Raw genomic sequence first — 19816 nt, forward strand, 5'->3', positions numbered from 1 at the left:
CCCATCTCTTCAACCTATCACTAACAGCTGGTATTTTCCCCTCAAGCTTTAAACATGCCTCCATCACACCTATCCTCAAAAAGCCCTCTCTTGACCCATCCTCTGTATCTAGCTATCGCCCTATATCACTTCTCCCCTATGCCTCCAAGCTACTGGAACAACACGTCTACCTTGAATTGTCCTCCCATCTCTCTTCTTGCTCCCTCTTCGACCGCTTACAATCTGGCTTCCGGTCACACCACTGCACCGAAACTGCCCTTAGTAAGGTCACCAATGACCTCTTAACCGCCAAGAGCAAGTGACACTACTCTGTCCTCCTCCTCCTGGACCTGTCGGCTGCCTTTGACACAGTGGACCATTCCCTATTATTACAGACCCTCTCATCCCTTGGCATCACAGACTTGGCCCTATCCTGGATCTCATCATACCTAACAGACTGGACATTCAGCGTCTCCCACTCACACACCACCTCCTCACCTCGCCCCCTATCTGTCGGAGTCCCACAAGGTTCAGTCCTAGGACCCCTGCTCTTCTCCATTTACACCTTTGGCCTGGGACAGCTCATAGAATCTCATGGCTTTCAGTATCATCTCTATGCTGATGACTCACAGATCTACATCTCTGGGCCAGATATCACCTCCCTACTAACCAGAATCCCTCAATGTCTGTCCACTATTTCATCCTTCTTCTCTGCTAGATTTCTGAAACTTAACATGGACAAAACAGAATTCATCATCTTTCCCCCATCTCACGTGACCCCCCCAACGAACCTATCCATTACAGTAAATTGCTGCCCAATCTCCCCAGTCCCACAAGCTTGCTGCCTTGGGGTAATCCTTGACGCTGATCTCTCCTTCAAACCACATATCCAAGCCCTTTCCACTTCCTGCCGACTTCAACTCAAAAATATTTCACGAATCCGTTCATTCCTCAACCAAAAATCTGCAAAAACCCTAGTTCATGCCCTCATCATCTCTCGCCTTGACTACTGCAACCTCCTGCTCTGTGGCCTCTCCTCGAACACTCTTGCACCCCTCCAATCTATCCTAAACTCTGCTGCCCGACTAATCCACCTGTCCCCCCGCTATTCCCCAGCTTCTCCCCTCTGTCAATCCCTTCACTGGCTCCCCATCTCCCAGAGACTCCAGTACAAAACCCTAACCATGACATACAAAGCCATCCACAACCTGTCTCCTCCATACATCTGTGACCTCGTCTCCCGGTACTTTCCTGCACGCAACCTCCGATCCTCACAAGATCTCCTTCTCTACTCCCCTCTTATCTCCTCTTCCCACAATCGCATACAAGATTTCTCTCGCGCATCACCCCTACTTTGGAACTCTCTACCACAACATATCAGACTCTCACCTACCATCGAAACCTTCAAAAAGAGCCTGAAGACCCACCTCTTACGACAAGCCTATAACCTGCAGTAACCACCGATCGACCAAACCGCTGCATGACCAGCTCTACCCTCGCCTACTGTATTCTCACCCATCCCTTGTAGATTGTGAGCCTTCGCGAGCAGGGTCCTCTCTCCTCCTGTACCAGTTATGACTTGCATTGTTTAACATTATTGTACTTGTTTTTATTATGTATACCCCTCCTTACATGTAAAGCGCCATGGAATAAATGGCGCTATAACAATAAATAATAATAATAATAATAATAATAATGAAGCAGTCATATCAGAATTACAGGCAGTAGACATATGGTTTTCAGATATGTCCATAAAAATGTTCGATGTCTGTGATTTTTAGGTACATTATCCAGAAAAAAATAGAAAAATAGAAAAAACAAATTGGCAACCTTGTAGTGAAGGGCACAGAAAAAGTTTAGTTTGTGACCAAATGGTAAAGGATTGATTCTTGTACTATGATGTACTTATTTTGGGGTGTATAAACATAATAAAGATGGTTGTGGCCAGTTTTAAATCAATATTTTACATATGATGACTTATCATGTCTATGATTAATATTTTACACATGATAACCTATCATGTCTGTGTTTAAATTCTAGAATAATACTGTGTATGAAGAATGAGGGTCGTACCACTGTCCCTCAGCGTCTTCCTGTAATAATTGGATAACGTCTCCATTTTTCACCAGTACGTCGTCAGAGCCTCTCTTCTTGCAGTCAGCCAGTGCCTTGTATTTTCCAGGAGACTATGATATAGCACATAATTCAGTTACAACACATATTGGAGACCATGATTTAAAATCGATAGGGATGTAGTCAGAGGTGATAAGACATATCAATCCCATCCAGTGCACTACAAGTTGTTTTACTACTATGCGTTCAGACAAATATGGGGCCTAAATGACCATCCACCAGATACTCTCTAGTGAAGCTCAAAACTTTTACTTGGTGAAAACCCAACATGGGTTTCATTTCATATAAGTGTAAACCATGGGTTCAGATAAAGTAGTGATAAGAGAGAATACCAACCAACTGCACCGTGTCCTCATCTTCTGTGTCCGAACAAGGACATGTACAGTGATGACTTGACCATCCTTCGAGACCTTCACAGATTTCTAAGGACTGTGACATCCCATGCCAACCTGAAGTAACAAGTCAATACAAATCAATGACATGAAACTACAGACACAATTTATTCTGTAGGTGACAGTTCTGTGCATTATTTTATGTAAAGACATAGAGAATGACTGTCCTGAAAAACTACATCCTCAGTTCAAGTTGTGTGTAAGTCAATAGAAAAATGTCAATTTTAGGTTAAGGTCCTACGATGAGTTTTGGGTAGTTTTTGACATTGCATATTTTCACTTAGCAAAAATCGCAGCACCTTATAGTTCCAAAAAAGTGAATGGGGTTAATAGAAATCTCATGCCCACAGAGCTTTTTATTATGCATCATAAACTGACCTGCTGTGCGTGTTTCAAATCTGCAACATGTCAGTTTGTGGGTACACTGAGTTTTATATGCAGATTTTCCCCAAAGACTTGAAATAGATGGAGGAAGTTTGCAGGTCAAATATGCATGCTACTCGTACATGACTGTATCAATAAAGTTTTGTCAAAACCAAATACCGGGAAGTATCAAAAACAAAACAGCTTTATATAAAACATGACACACCAAAAAGAGACATAAGACACAGAGTTAAAAATGTGATAAAAAAGTATGTAATAAAAGCAATGAAAATACAAGGAAAAAAACGTAATTATAGGTTAATTACGTTTTTTCATTGTATTTTCATTGCTTTTATTACATACTGGTTTATCACATTTTTACCTGATAGGTGCATAAAATGTGCAACATCAAAAATTCACTAACTACTCAAGGAGATAATGTAGCCTCAGTTATCACTTAAATGGGTTATGCAAGACTAAATTATTTTTTTATTATGAGCCAAAAAACAAACAGGTAGGTAGTTGCTAACTGTTCTTCCTGGTGCCAGGTCAATTTCAGCAATTGAGCTTCCCACATCATCAGAGCAGCTCTTCTTCTGCGCTGCTCTGTCGACAGGGCGTAAATGCCAACATCATGCTTATGGGTAGCCAGCTTCCTGCATTTAGGCAGGGTGGAGCTGTTTGTTGATCAGCATGATACTGGAAGTCATGCACCATCAACATAGCAGATTGGATGAGAAGCCGCTGCTCTATCAATGTGACATCAGCGGAAGCCACAAAATCGCCAGCAGGGGCTGTCAGTGACCACTCTGTGCTAGCAGAGATCTGTGCTGGGTAGAACAGACAGGTGGTTACTTGCCTGTTAGTTCTTAGGCCAACTGTTAAAAATCAGTATAGTCTTGGATAAGCCCTTTAAACCTCTTTAAACCTAAATCTTCCAACACAAGGTTTATTTGTTCTAATGTTGCTTTCTTATTCACAATGTAGCAAAGATAATTGTATTATATGCTCATTGAATTTGTATGAAAAATGCAACATAAATTTGCTATCCACAATGTGATCTGATTAACCAGTTTTGTGGCATCCCGGTACCTGTTCTACTGCTGCTGAATGAGGCAGTTGTCATGTAGCAGTAGATTTGTTCCAGTGTGTCAGAATTAGTTTGGGCACTGTGAGTTAGGAGATGTAATACATTGTATTGTATACCGACGACTCATAAATGTGCTTTGCTGCCATCTGGCCAATGTGTATATGAAAGTCAAGTGATTATTCTCCTCACAACAAGCTGCCATAAAAATGGCTGGGAGGAGCCTCCCAGCACAGGGCTCACACAGACTTCCTGAGGTAACTTCCTGTTCTGGGCAGTTCAAGCTGCCTGAGGAAGCAGACACTACTGCTCCCTGCATAGTTTCCATGCCAGTCCACACTGGGGGGACATCTTTCTCCACATTATCTCCTCCACAAAGGAGTGAAGCCTCATCCAGTCAGGAGAGACAAGCTGTACGTGTGCTCTCCTGCAAGCTGGTTATCCTGTTTGCTTCTAGCCAGGACCAGATCCATGTGGCTGCCACGCCACCAACTTTGTTTAACCTACCCCATGTGAAAGGGAACGGTAGGCTCAAAACTGTGAGTATTTCCACTTTTTAGTGTGTTTCCACGGAGAGCCAATCTGTGAAGGTCCCTCCATCAGTGTAATATTTCTTGGACTGCACATAGCATTCCCTCTAATAGCAAGTGAAGAGATCTCTGCTCCAGCCACCCTGAGAGGCCATAACCTTGCTTGTCTCATGAGGAGAGAATCATTACTTTCATATGCACAATACACTGTGAACTTTGCCTTTAATAGAGAAACCGTACCCCCATTATCTCTTTCAGTAAAATTGTTATGTTTACAAGTTCACCTGCATGTCTGGCTGCTTGAGATTGCACAAACACCATGGGCGTCCCAAAACCTGCACCCAGACACCACCGCTACATGAGTGCCCCTGCGGGGTCCTATACCATCCACAAGTGCCACCTCCCACTATTGACAATTGTTGTGGAAACAAGGAAAGTGTTGAGGGGTCCAGCAACCCACTTCAGCTACCGTGGCATCATTATCTGCTGCCAGTGGGACTACATGGTCCAAGTTGGTCCTTCTGAAACATCTAGCGCCTCCCCAGTGGCCCTCCACAATTCTATTTCTCGCTTTTACATTTCTATAGATATAATTTCTTAATGTTTTGTATACCTCTGTGTGGTTTATGATGAGGGGAGGTGTTTAAACTTTCTAGCATAGGACTGGAGTTTTCAGAGTCGTTGTCTTCTGAGCTCACAGAAGCCCTCTGTAATTTTCTTTAAAATGAAAGAAGAAAAGGTATTAAAACTACTACAAATCCATAAGTATTGACATGATAATATTGAGTGATATGTAGCTGGCATCTGCCTGCAACAGAGGCAATTGAGCGGCACTTGCCGCAAATGCTGATGTTTTCCTATTTAAATTCCACTGTCAATCAGTGAAATAGTGCAATTGCAGATGTGCGCACACACCGGCGCCCACTAGTTCCGTGAGATGCAATTGTGGGGGTCCAATGTGTTACCATGGCACATTGGTCCTCTGAAGGTCAGCCATAGGCTGAGTTTCAACAAAGACCACAATTTATAATATAAACTGCAATATTGTGGTATTGAATTATACCATTTAAATGATCAAACAATTGCAGGTTATCATGCTCTAGGGAGAATAAAAAAGAATTTAAGAAAGTTTACAAAAATTAAAAATATATAAAAGTTTAAATAAACCCTCATTTCCCAGTTTTAAAATAAAATAAATTGCCGTGTCCGTACAATTCCGGTCTATCAAAACATTAAAGTGTTTAAAACATTCATCGAACAACAAAAGAAAAAATTAAAACAGTACATTTACAAATGTTTCAAACCCTGCAGATCCCGCCAAAAATGGGATAACAAGTAATCAATATAAAATCCAATAATGGCATACGGTAATTAAAATCAGCACTACAGTGTTAAAAAAAACTATACAAGTATGATATTACCATAATCGTACTGACCTGACAATTGTTTGCCGTAAAATGAAAACCCAAATTACCACATTAGAATTTCAGTTTATCTCACATTTTCACCCTTTTGGAATTTTTTTCTGTTTTTCTGTACATGATATGGTAAAATGATTTGTGTCATTCAAAACTACAACTCATCTGACAAAAACAAGCTTTCATATGGCTATATGGACAGGAAATTTTGAAAAAGTTATGGCTCCTGAAAGAAGAGGAGGAAAAAATGAACGCAAAAACAAAAAATTGGCAGCTCCGAAAGGGGTTAAACAAACATTTTAGCGGTAATCCATTTTTTTTTAAAGGGTGCGCACATTGCTAAGATGTGTCATCCCTTTATGGTCAATGAGAAGCCAGATGCCAGGAATGTCACTGACCCTGAGAAAGTAAGACCACTGTGCTCACACTCCATACATAGCTGGGGCCTGGGAGTGCTGCTTTGAGTGGGACCCTAACTTAAGGATTGGAAGCATTTAAATTCAAGCTCCTCAGTCCTGGTAGAACGACCTCTGCAATCTTTTACTGATGGCATATTATAGCTAAAACGGCATAAAATATTTACTGTTCTGATGTGATTGTTATTAATATTGTTCTGATATTTGGCTTTTTTTTTTTACAAAGAAAGGACTCAATGCTGAGTAAATGATCACTTACCCCTCATTCATTTGTGGTGACAGAACAACCTGGTCTGAAAAGGAATTTTGCTTCAGTTTCTCTACTGTAACCAGAAACGAACAGTATATCTAATAAATAGCTTATCTGTATACTGTATGTGCATAGGACAATACACACATTGTGAAAATATCAATACCTTTTATAAGTTCTCGCTGTCTGGTCAAAATCTTCCGGATTTCACTCAGCCATGCTGCTTTCTGATCTGAGGTCTGGGCCTAGAATGCAGAAATTTGCTTTTCTTATAAGTATTTTTATGAAGACAAGTGTTACCCAATTTAGCTGTGCGCCATTTGGCACAAATCATGTGTTTCTGGGCATTTCTAAAGCCACCTAAAGTCTTTATGAATTAAACAGGATACAATGTAGCAAGTCCTCCTGAATAGAACACATTGTCAGGCTAATTATTGATTTTTTTTCAATCAAAATAATCTTTGTAAAGCCTCATTCGCACATCCGATTTTCACATACAAGTGCTACCCATGTTTTTCACAAATACAACTTGTATCTCTGGGGCCATCCATACTGTATGTCCATGATTTTTCATGGACCGAGAGGTCTGCAGAAAACTGCGAAGACATGTGCGATTTTGTTTCCAAGGACAAACAAAAATCAGCAAAGCAAGTTAAAAGGTCTGTGAAAAAAATGAGATCACGCTCAGATGACAATGGAGTGCGGTCTGACAGAATGGAGAAAGTGGCAAAACTTTTTTCTTATTTCTCCACATACGAGAAAATTGGAAGACACATGGACCAAACTCTGTTCAAACTCAGATCAAAGTCTGACCAGAATAATTTCTCCGTTTTTCTTGTACTTGGAAAAATTGGATATGTGAATGAGCCCTAAGACTTTTTGGATGCCATAGATAGGAGAACTGAATGGGTAGTGTAGCACTCGTAGAACATCACTCACCTTTACCTGAAATATTTTGGCTTATTAGTCAAAGGGGCCCATGTGGTCTCATCTCAGACTCCTTTATGCCTTAGGGGCTGTTAATATGGTCACATGGTCCATCTCAGCCATAAACCCATTAGCTGGATGTTTGGTGAAATTGTTGTCCCGTGAAAACAAGTGATCACCTATCTGCAGTGATGGTGGTTGTCACACCGCCCAAACCTGTACTGATTGGCATATCACGGAATTTTTATCCCCAGCAGGAAGCTTTTAGGCAATTTACAAAATGTCGTAGCAGATTGGACCCTCGACCACTGCTCCATTCACTCTTTTTAGAGCTGCTGGAAAAAAAGACTAGCTTTGTGCTCAGCATAGGGAGTGAATGGAGCACAGGTCCCACAGTTCAGTCACCAACCGATCAACAAGTTATTACCTGTTCAGTGGAAAGGTGATAACTTGTTTTCAATGGACAATTGCTTTAAAGAGTAGCAATTATTCCAAAAAAAGGTTACGTGAAATGTTGAAACAAAGGAGCCCAGCAGTGCTCTTCTCCTAGACACAAGATGGGCTCAGTAGATGATCTTTGAGCCTGTCTTCAGTCTGAGACAACAGCAGCGCTCCGTTGGATGCTGTGGCTTCTTCTGATCCAAACTTCTAACATGTTACTATGACTGATTACTCATTATATCCAGAAAGATAGAACTCTGCAGTAAGCTGTTATTACGTGTAATATCTATATCTCCACTGTGGTAAGTGTTGGTCTATTTGTAGGTCGTCAGAGGTTGGTTGTCCACACTGGCAGCAATTCTACTCTGCCAATTACTTAATATAATTCACTAACAGGCACTGGACTATACAATGTGGCATGTTGGGTTGTTGGATGTGTTTTATCCTCAGAACCCATTATATATTTGACATATTCGGACCTATCGAGAAAATATACAACATCACTACAGCTGCGAAATAGCAGCAGGAGTCATTACTGGGCAATAGTACATTTCTTCTGAAGTTGACATAGTGGAATTTATTCTTTCTCCCTAATGGTCTTTTCTGGAAATCCTAGAAATAATGTATCATCATCGTATGTAACCAAAGCAGTATGTCAATGCAGATCAGCAAGGCGCTGGCCACATTAAATTGACCTTCAGGATATTCTCATGCCCCATTTCTCATCTTAAACGGAAATATTGGAGAGCAGATATGCTTGGGGGTGGTGGGCTCTTCAATGTCTAAATCAATCTTTCTTTTTCAAGTGCTGTTTTGAGGATGGTTTGATAAAAAGTCTGAGAAGACAAGTAGAGTATCCATTGAAAGGAAAATTGTTAGCGAAGCTGATAGGAGACCTGGAAAGGTTTTCATTCATAATTTTCTGTAGGGTGTTAGTAGCAGTAGAATTGAGAAAGTGGCGTTTCAAATCCAGTGGGCGCCACCACTGCTGGTGCTCAACAGATGTTTTCTAATGGGCTTACTTCTCAACAATATTCACTTAAGAGCTGACTACCACTGCCCCCAACCAGAAGCCTCCACAGTTTAAAGGGAATCTGTCAGCAGGTTTCTGCTATTTAACCTGAAAGCACCATATATAGGGCATAAGAGCCTGATTACAGGGATGTGTCACTTATTAGGCTGTGTGCTGTAGTTTCAATACAATCAGTATGTTATCAGCAGGAGATTATCACTACTGGGCTACATCTCTTGTGCACACTAGTTAGGCTAATCTGTATGATCATGCCCCCATCACTGATTGGCAGCTTGTACAGTGTGGCCAGATTTTGTTTTTATTTTATTCCCGCTGCTCCCCTAAGTACGGTACTCATTTTTTTTTATTTTTTAAAAATCCACCATACAGTTCCAGAGATATGGGCCTTTTTATTTAGTCCAATCAATGTGCTACTATTTATGGTCTTTACAAAGGGCGCGTTGCTCACAGGATTCTTTGGGGGGGCGTATTTTCAGGCCACTTTAATAATTACCTTTCATGCATTGCTCCCTTGATAAAGAATATTTGCATATTGTCAATACAACACATAAAAAATTGCATATGACACGCACTATATAAACAGGCCGTATGGCGGCTCAAGAGAGCAGTGAGAATAAAATTAAAGCAAAAACTGACACTTTTGAACTGATGACAGGTTCTCTCTCAGATTAGAGCTGAGGGATTGTTTAGCATTTTATACATAGAGCTGATGCCACTTCAGCATTAGCGAATGGTACACTAGTACACAATAGATCCTTTAAAGTGAACAATCCCGTCTTAAATACTGTAAAATAAAAAACCTTACACTCACCTCCCACACTGACACCATTCCAGCGATGTCTACTCCGGGTCCAGGGCTCACGTGACATAGTTATGCCAAGTGAGTACTGAAGTCAATCAGTGGTCACCAATGGGCTGCTTCATTCACACTTCCTTAGATATCTGAACAAAATGTGAGAAGTGCAGCCCCCTTTAGTGGAAACGGATTGGCTGCAATGCTTTCGTGACATACTGTAACTATGTTATGCGAGCACTGGGAGACCCGGTGGCGACATTGCTGGAAAAGGGCCGGTGCGGGAGGTGAGTATAAAGACTTTATCCTACATTGGGGAATAAAATATTTAATATTTAAGCAACTATCCAAGTAGTGTTGTTTTGTGATTAACCCTTTAATTAAAGAAAAACACAAACCTGTACAACATAAACCTCTTCTCGGCCGCTGTACCAGATTTCAAACTTGCGATTATCGCCTTTGACATTTTCAGTGATTCCAACAGCATTCATCTAAAAGGACACGAGAAGAAGACGACATCTGTGCTTTGCACCATCCCAGTCCTAAGTGTACAGCATGATGGCTATATAGCAGATATGCACTAACCTTCAAGAAGTGCTTGAAACTGTATGATGGGGTTTTGTCATGTCCATCTCCATGCTCTTCCCTCCTTTTGCAGAAAACTATTGCTCTTTCATAGAGGAATAGATGTCGCTGCATTGGTTTAAAGCGGGCAAGTTCCTTCATCTTTGTAGGCCCCTTTTTATGAGTGATCCACACGCTAAAAGAACCTTGCATTAATATCCGGCCCAGATCATTTATATCTCCCTAAGTGGCAAAAAAATGATTTTAATAAAGAATAGAATGTGTAAAAATACCTATATTCACAATTGCTTATTTTGTAATTTTATATGGTCACTGTATATTAAGACAACTTTACAGGCAATGTAATATATAGACAATCTGCAAATCACAGGAATTAAAAATTATGTTATATTAACCCTAAAGAATCTCTCCAAAAGTGATTCATCATTGCCTTTGTGTTTGTTTTTTGTCTTGTTTTATGTGTTTTACACCTTTTTTTTTATTTGCACCCAATTGAATATTCTACTAGCATCTTTTTTTAAAGTCTATTTTATATATGCTCGTCTTTTATTTCCCCATTGGCGAAATCTAGTAATTACAAATGTTTTTGCCTGGTTCATCAATTGCGTTTTTTAAAAAAGTAGCAAAATTTGAAGCAATTTCATTCCAGTCCCCCCCTGGTGTATTTTCGAGTACACCAGCATTTTGGAGCATTTGTTTGCGCCATAAATCGCAAAAGTCTTCAAGACAGGAAAAAAAAACTTTTATTTTACTTCGTACCAAATTTATGAATCACATTTGCCAATTTTGTTAAATACAGCAACTATTAACGCAAGACAAAAAAGGAAGATGCTTGCTGTCCACTGCCTGTTGTCAAGTGTAATCCTTCACCAGGAGCATAGATGCCAATGATAGATTACAGAGAGTGTGGATCAATCTTTGTCTCTCTCCTCCTGCTCTCCTGATTGTCATATTGCAATCAGGCATACCACAGAACTAGACTTTCATTTCAGGATCGGTAACCAATGAGAAGTGAGGAAACAAAGTCCCAGCACTTACAATGCTGGCAGAGTGCAGATGGAAGATAAACAACCTTTAAACACTATTTAAAAAAAGTGAACGAAGGAGCATAACAACTGCATTAGTGTTTTATGTTATTGTTAAGGAGGAGGACAACAAGACCACTTTTTTAAGGTTTTGAGGAAAAGGTGGTACACTTTAAACAATACAGGTGTGGTGATTGTGGCCATTTACAGATAAGGTATAAGGACTGGCTCTAAAACACCTTTTCTCAAGAATCATTCATATATATGGATTTATTTTATAATCAAACATTTGTATTAAACATATAAAGAACATAAAAAACTCTGAGCAGATATGTCTGTGGTCAGATTCAAACACAGTTCCCGACCCATGCTAACCACTGAGCCAGTTATTTAGACATAGCATCAGCCCTGTATACCCACAATGTAAATTCCTCCTGAAATGGACATGGACACACTTGATCAGCATTTATAGGAAGCCAATCTGTTATTATGTTTTTCATGAGGGATGCAAAACAAAAGAACAGAGAGGAAACATGTAAAAGATTGGGCACTCAGGTCAAAATTAATGCTATTGTGAACAGTTAAGCAGGTTGAAGAAGAAATGATCGCTAAAAGGTCTTTTTATTTTATGCAAAATATATATATATATACACATACACAGACCGTATAAACTCGTGTATAAGCCGACCAGTGTATAAGCCGACCCCCTTAATTTTGTCACAGAAAACTTATTGACTTGCGTATAAGCCTAGGGTGCACAGTGAGTGGCCCCAGTTATGCTGCACAGTGAGTGGCCCCAGATAATGCTGCACAGTGAGTGGCCCCAGTTATGCTGCACAGTGAGTGGCCCCAGATAATGCTGCACAGTGAGTGGTCCCAGATAATGAGGACAGTGAGTGGTCCCAGATAATGCTGCACAGTGAGTGGCCCCAGATAATTCTGCACAGTGAGTGGCCCCAGATAATGCTGCACAGTGAGTGGCCCCAGTTAATGCTGCACAGTGAGTGGTCCCAGATAATGCTGCACAGTGAGTGGTCCCAGATAATGAGGACAGTGAGTGGTCCCAGATAATGCTGCACAGTGAGTGGCCCCAGTTATGCTGCACAGTGAGTGGCCCCAGATAATGCTGCACAGTGAGTGGCCCCAGTTAATGCTGCACAGTGAGTGGCCCCAGATAATGCTGCACAGTGAGTGGCCCCAGATAATGCTGCACAGTGAGTGGCCCCAGATAATGCTGCACAGTGTGTGGCCCCAGATAATTCTGCACAGTGAGTGGCCCCAGATAATGCTGCACAGTGAGTGGCCCCAGATAATTCTGCACAGTGAGTGGCCCCAGATAATTCTGCACAGTGAGTGGCCCCAGATAATGCTGCACAGTGAGTGGCCCCAGATAATGCTGCACAGTGAGTGGCCCCAGATAATGCTGCACAGTGAGTGGCCCCAGATAATTCTGCACAGTGAGTGGCCCCAGATAATGCTGCACAGTGAGTGGCCCCAGATAATGCTGCACAGTGAGTGGCCCCAGATAATGCTGCACAGTGAGTGGCCCCAGATAATGCTGCACAGTGAGTGGCCCCAGATAATGCTGCACAGTGTGTGGCCCCAGATAATTCTGCACAGTGAGTGGCCCCAGATAATGCTGCACAGTGAGTGGCCCCAGAAAATTCTGCACAGTGAGTGGCCCCAGATAATGCTGCACAGTGAGTGGCCCCAGATAATGCTGCACAGTGAGTGGCCCCAGATAATTCTGCACAGTGAGTGGCCCCAGATAATTCTGCACAGTGAGTGGCCCCAGATAATGCTGCACAGTGAGTGGCCCCAGATAATGCTGCACAGTGAGTGGCCCCAGATAATTCTGCACAGTGAGTGGTCCCAGATAATGCTGCACAGTGAGTGGCCCCAGATAATGCTGCACAGTGAGTGGCCCCAGATAATGCTGCACAGTGTGTGGCCCCAGATAATGCTGCACAGTGAGTGGTCCCAGATAATGCTGCACAGTGAGTGGCCCCAGATAATGCTGCACAGTGAGTGTCCCCAGATAATGCTGCACAGTGAGTGTCCCCAGATAATGCTGCACAGTGAGTGGCCCCAGTTATGCTGCACAGTGAGTGGCCCCAGTTATGCTGCACAGTGAGTGGCCCCAGTTATGCTGCACAGTGAGTGGCCCCAGTTATGCTGAACAGTGAGTGGCCCAGTTATGCTGCACAGTGAGTGGCCCCAGTTATGCTGCACAGTGAGTGGCCCCAGTTATGCTGCACAGTGAGTGGCCCCAGTTATGCTGCACAGCGAGTGGCCCCAGTTATGCTGCACAGTGAGTTGCTCCAGTTATGCTGCACAGTGAGTGGCCCCAGTTATGCTGCACAGTGAGTGGCCCCAGTTATGCTGCACAGTGAGTGGCCCCAGTTATGCTGCACAGTGAGTGGCCCCAGTTATGCTTCACAGTGAGTGGCCCCAGTTATGCTGCACAGTGAGTGGCCGCAGTTTTGCTGCACAGTGAGTGGCCCCAGTTTTGCTGCACATTGTGTGCCCCCATCATGCTGCTGCTGCTGCCACTGCCTCCGTTGCCAAAAAAAAAAAACTGTATACTCACCTCCGTCGCTGCCCCCGGCTCATCAGCGTTGCGGGCTCTGCAGTGACTGTTCAGGCAGAGGGCGCGATCGCACCCTCTGACCAGAATGTCTCTGCAGAGGACGCAAGACAGCAGAGTGACGCGCAGGGACAGGTGAATATGCCTCCCCCGTTCATACTCACCCCTGTCCTGGTGCTTGGTTCTGCAGCGCAGCCCCCCTGCTTGTTTCATGTTCTCGGCGCTGCTCTTCCTGCTTCAGCAGTCACATGGTACCGCTCATTAAACTCATGCATATGCGCATATCCATGAGTTTAATGAGTGGTACCACGTGACCGCTGAAGCAGGAAGAACAGGGGCCACTGAGAACATGGAACATGGAACAAGCAGGGGGGCTGCAGAGAAGGGTGAGTATGATCTCTGACACCCCCACTCCCCCGCCGATCCCCCCCAGTATATGACTCGTGTATAAGCCGAGAGGGGGACTTTCAGCCCCAAAAAATGGGCTGAAAATTTTGGCTTATTCACGAGTATATATGGTATATATCTTCATCTTTTACATCTTAACAGTTACAAAAACAAAAATGGGCAAAGGTTTGACCATCCTACATGGTTAGTACCAAGTAGCACCCCCTTTTGAAAGTATCACAGCTTGTAAATGCTTTTTGTAGTAGCCAATAGTCTTACAATTCTTGTTTGAGGGATTTTCATCCATTCTTCCTTGGAAAATTCTTCCTGTCCTGTGATATCCCTGGGTCGTATTGCATGCACTGCTTTTTGAGGTCTAGCCACAGATTTAAAATGATGTTCAGATCAGAGGACTATGAGAGCCATTGTGAAACCTTAAGCTTGTGCCTTTTGAGGTTGTCTATTGTGGATCTTGATGTGTGTTTAGGATCATTATCGATTTGTAGAAGCCATCCTCTTTTCAACTTCAGCTTTTTTCAGATGGTGTTATGTTTGCATCAAGAATTTGTTAAAATTTCATTGAATTCATTCTTCTCTCTACCCCTGAAATGTTCCACGTGCAATTGGCTGCAACACAACCCCAAAGTATGATTGATCCACCCTCATGCTTAATGGTTGAAGAGATGTTCCTTTCCTGAAATTCTGTGCATTTTTTTCTCCACAGATATTTTTGATCATTGTGGACAAAGAAATCTATTTAAACCTCATCGTTCCGAAGGACTTGTTTCGAAAATACATCAGGCTTGTTTAGATGATGTTCTTTTGCATACTTCTGACCCTGAATTTTATGGTGAGGACTTAGGAGAGGTTTTCTTCTGATGACTCTCCCAAGAAGGTCATATTTGTGCAGGTGTCTCTGACCAGTAGCACAATGTACAACAACTCCAGCGTCTGCTAAATCTTTCTGAAGTATAATACACTACAGGAACAGAAAAGCGCAATAGGGTCTTATCCAGGTTAGTGTTGAAATAATAAAAGAAATCCACTTAACTATTTTAGGAGAGATCGGGCATATATGATCAGTGTCAGCTGCTGCACGTCTAATGGTCATACAAGTAACCGCTGCTATATCAACTCTTACGGAATTAATTTATGGACTTTCTGTGCGCTGCTCGACTAAATGCATGATTCCAATCAGGATTAAAGATTATTTATTCCCAACGCGTTTCGAAGTGCACACCACTTCTTCCTCAGGGGATGACAAATATGTGCAGACAGCGTAATCTCAGGACTATATACACTCAAACTTTAAAAAAAAATTTTGGCGCCAATAGTCACATGTTCTTTTTCTAGAAGTCAAAGTTCAAACACATAAAATGACATAATCATTAATCTTTGCATCATAAAACAATAATTTTGGCACCAAAACGTTTCTTTTTCTTTTTTTTCTCTCTCTTTTTTTCTTTCTTTTCTTTTTTTCCTTTTTTCTCTCAGTTTTTTCTTCTTTTTCTTCTTTTTTAAGTTTTTTGTATAATAGAATAAAGAGACATTATTGTTTTATGATGCAAAGATTAATGATTATGTCATTTTATGTGTTTGAATTTCGACTTCTAGAAAAAGAATATGTGACTATTGGCGCCAAAATTTTTTTTAAAAGTTTGAGTGTATATAGTCCTGAGATTACGCCGTCTGCACATATTTGTCATCCCCTGAGGAAGAAGTGGTGTTCACTTCGAAACGCGTTGAGAATAAATAATCTTTAATCCTGATTGGAATCGTGTATTTTGTCGAGCAGCGCACAGAAAGTCCAAAAATTAATTCCGTAAGAGTTGAAACCTTTCTGAAGATCATTTGCAGTCAAGCGGGGGTTCTGATTTGCCTCTATAGCAATCCTATGAGCAGCTGTCACTGAAATTTTGTTTGTTCAGATCTTATCATGACCTTCAGTGTTCCTGTTAACTGCTATTTCTTAATTACATTTCTAACTGAGGAAAGGGCGACTTGAAAACATTTTGCTATCTTCTTATAGCTTCTCCTCCCTTGTGTGCCTTCACCATTTTCATTTTCAGAGTGCTTGGCAGCTGCTGAGAAGATCCCATGGCTGCTGTTTTTTGGCACAAGGTTAGAGGAGGCTGGGTTTTTACAAACCTGGGAAATTTGATAGTGAGCAAGCCATAACCCTAACAGGCTAATTAAGGTCTGAAACTTTGGTCAATCTGAGAACACAAATCTCCAAGGATGTCCAAAATTTTGCATCATCTCAATTTCCTTTTTGTAATTTTTAAAATGTAAAAGATGAAATATGTTTTTTTGCTTAAAATACAAAGGAAATGTGTCATCTTTAACTTTAGGCCTTTTAGGGATCATTTCATCTTCAACTTGCTTAACTGTTCATAATAACAATAATTATATATTTCATATATATATATATATATATACAGTGCCTGCAAGTAGTATTCAACCCCCTGCAGATTTAGCAGGTTTACACATTCGGCATTAACTTGGCATTGTGACATTTGGACTGTAGATCAGCCTGGAAGTGTGAAATGCACTGCAGCAAAAAAGAATGTTATTTCTTTGTTTAATTTTTTTTAAAATTGTGAAAAGTTTATTCAGAGGGTCATTTATTATTCAACCCCTCAAACCACCAGAATTCTGTTTGGTTCCCCTAAAGTATTAAGAAGTATTTCAGGCACAAAGAACAATGAGCTTCACATGTTTGGATTAATTATCTCTTTTTCCAACCTTTTCTGACTATTTAAGACCCTCCCCAAACTTGTGAACAGCACTCATACATGGTCAACATGGGAAAGACAAAGGAGCATTCCAAGGCCATCAGAGACAAGATCGTGGAGGGTCACAAGGCTGGCAAGGGGTACAAAACCCTTTCCAAGGAGTTGGGCCTACCTGTCTCCACTGTTGGGAGCATCATCCGGAAGTGGAAGGCTTATGGAACTACTGTTAGCCTTCCACGGCATGGACAGCCTTTGAAAGTTTCCTCCCGTGCCGAGGCCAGGCTTGTCCGAAGAGTCAAGGCTAACCCAAGGACAACAAGGAAGGAGCTACGGGAAGATCTCATGGCAGTGGGGACATTGGTTTCAGTCAATACCATAAGTAACATACTCCACCGCAATGGTCTCCGTTCCAGACGAGCCTGTAAGGTACCTTTACTTTCAAAGCTTCATGTCAAGGCTCGTCTACAGTTTGCTCATGATCACTTGGAGGACTCTGAGACAGACTGGTTCAAGGTTCTCTGGTCTGATGAGACCAAGATCGAGATCTTTGGTGCCAACCACACACGTGACGTTTGGAGACTGGATGGCACTGCATACGACCCCAAGAATACCATCCCTACAGTCAAGCATGGTGGTGGCAGCATCATGCTGTGGGGCTGTTTCTCAGCCAAGGGGCCTGGCCATCTGGTCCGCATCCATGGGAAGATGGATAGCACGGCCTACCTGGAGATTTTGGCCAAGAACCTCCGCTCCTCCATCAAGGATCTTAAGATGGGTCGTCATTTCATCTTCAACAAGACAACGACCCAAAGCACACAGCCAACAAAACCAAGGCCTGGTTCAAGAGGCAAAAAATCAAGGTGTTGGAGTGGCCTAGTCAGTCTCCTGACCTTAACCCAATTGAAAACTTGTGGAAGGAGCTCAAGATTAAAGTCCACATGAGACACCCAAAGAACCTAGATAACTTGGAGAAGATCTGCATGGAGGAGTGGGCCAAGATAACTCCAGAGACCTGTGCCGGCCTGATCAGGTCTTATAAAAGACGATTATTAGCTGTAATTGCAAACAAGGGTTATTCCACAAAATATTAAACCTAGGGGTTGAATAATAATTGACCCACACTTGTATGTTTAAAATTTATTAAAATTTAACTGAGCAACATAACTTTTTGGTTTGTAAGATTTATGCATCTGTTAATCCTGCTCTTGTGTGAAGTTTGAAGGCTCTAACTTATTTGCATCTTATCAAACCTGCTAAATCTGCAGGGGGTTGAATACTACTTGTAGGCACTGTATATATATATATATATATATATATATATATATATATATATATATACATACACATTTCAAATACAAATAACAGCTTTATTCTACAGCCGGAGTCACTTCACATCCATACTTACATTATACCCTGTTATAGCTATCTGATGCATGGAGTCGTTGACTGATTTTAACAAGTCCAGCATAGAAACCAGAGCTTCTTGTAATTCTTGGAAGCCTTCTGAATTAATACTATACTTCAGTAGTTCCTGCCAATACATAATATTGTCAGAAAAGCAAGTTTTAGTGCGTAATATCAGAAATTATCTTGCGTTACCAAGAAACTTTAGTTTTAATTTTTCCCGCTAGGTGATTTTATTTTAGATTTAACATATTTGTGGAATTCTGGAGGTTAACAAGTGTATACAAATGAAGTGTTTGCACAGTATATTGATCATAACTGTCACCATTTCTAGAAATATTATTATAACACACGACGCAACCCTATAAATCTACTTCCTCGTGTAACCTGTGCAGCTGCACAAGGGCCCTAGAGGTACAGGGGGGGTCCAGGTCCCCACCCTCAGAGCAGGTGGAATTGTGCAAGTCAGGAAGTGCTCCTGAATACTGACTTATGTGCCGTATGAACATTACATATGTGACGTGGCCATATACTAACAGTACAATATAATGTAATCATGCCCAGCCTTCTATACACATAAATCCTTCACATTCACAAAGAAAATAGATCTTATACATTGTAATCTACAGTATATTACAGTACATTTAGGCTTCATGGTAAATCATAGGTAGGGAGGTCACTGTCTCTGAATACTTGTTTGTAATGCATTCACAAAAAGTAAGTACTTATCACCCTACAATATGTCTAGTTCAATGTTATGGTACTATTTGTTGGTCATGAATAAATATATTTTTGTTCCTGACGACATCGCTGACCATTACCTTCAATAGCAGCTGGTATTTTGTAAGACGTTGTATTGGTTTCAAAAGATAAGAGTCCAGTGCAAGCTTGTGCTCCAATTTCTTCTGGCATTCCTGGATCAATTAATAACAATGGTCAATTAATAACAAAACTTCCAGGATGAAGCATTTACTGAGAAACGTGCGTCGGATGTGGTGGGACTTCAACCTCTACCTTGCTTTTGTGTATTTTTTGTGGCTGTTTGCCATACAGCATAGATATTAATATAGGTGTCTTTTTGGGAGTCTTACTTTTGACAACTATGTTTACTTGCCCTACACTCTAATTTACTGACCTTCCTTTCTATCTATTGCCATATAACAGATAACTGTTTTTTTGTAGCATGTACACCCTTTTTTGTTTCATATATCATCTACCTAGCAAGGTTTCCACTATGATTTAATTTTTGCTACTTTGATGTTCCCCTCTTATTTCCATTACCTGTTGTGTCCCATTCCTCTTTTTGTCTATAATAGTATTTAAATTTAATT

At 41.4% G+C, this 19816-nt stretch overlaps 1 protein-coding gene across 4 annotated transcripts in view; it reads right to left on the reverse strand.

The window, feature by feature from the left end:
• Nucleotides 1–19816, reverse strand: part of MCF2 (MCF.2 cell line derived transforming sequence) — a 251763-nt gene that overhangs the window by 17125 nt on the left and 214822 nt on the right. For 3 of the 4 annotated variants that reach the window (XM_073543571.1, XM_073543574.1, XM_073543573.1), the window contains 9 exons: nucleotides 19307–19399; nucleotides 18487–18612; nucleotides 10348–10569; nucleotides 10161–10253; nucleotides 6735–6813; nucleotides 6578–6641; nucleotides 5098–5201; nucleotides 2449–2561; nucleotides 2053–2165 (listed from right to left, as the gene is read on the reverse strand). In XM_073543571.1, the coding sequence (XP_073399672.1) occupies nucleotides 2053–2165; nucleotides 2449–2561; nucleotides 5098–5201; nucleotides 6578–6641; nucleotides 6735–6813; nucleotides 10161–10253; nucleotides 10348–10569; nucleotides 18487–18612; nucleotides 19307–19399 (1007 nt within the window). The remainder of the gene's footprint in view (nucleotides 1–2052; nucleotides 2166–2448; nucleotides 2562–5097; nucleotides 5202–6577; nucleotides 6642–6734; nucleotides 6814–10160; nucleotides 10254–10347; nucleotides 10570–18486; nucleotides 18613–19306; nucleotides 19400–19816) is intronic. The other variant, XM_073543572.1, reaches the window with a different exon arrangement.

The sequence above is a fragment of the Dendrobates tinctorius genome, unplaced genomic scaffold (assembly GCF_039654945.1).
Source record: "Dendrobates tinctorius isolate UK_male_01 unplaced genomic scaffold, ASM3965494v1 ptg000133l, whole genome shotgun sequence".
NCBI lineage: Eukaryota > Metazoa > Chordata > Amphibia > Anura > Dendrobatidae > Dendrobates > Dendrobates tinctorius.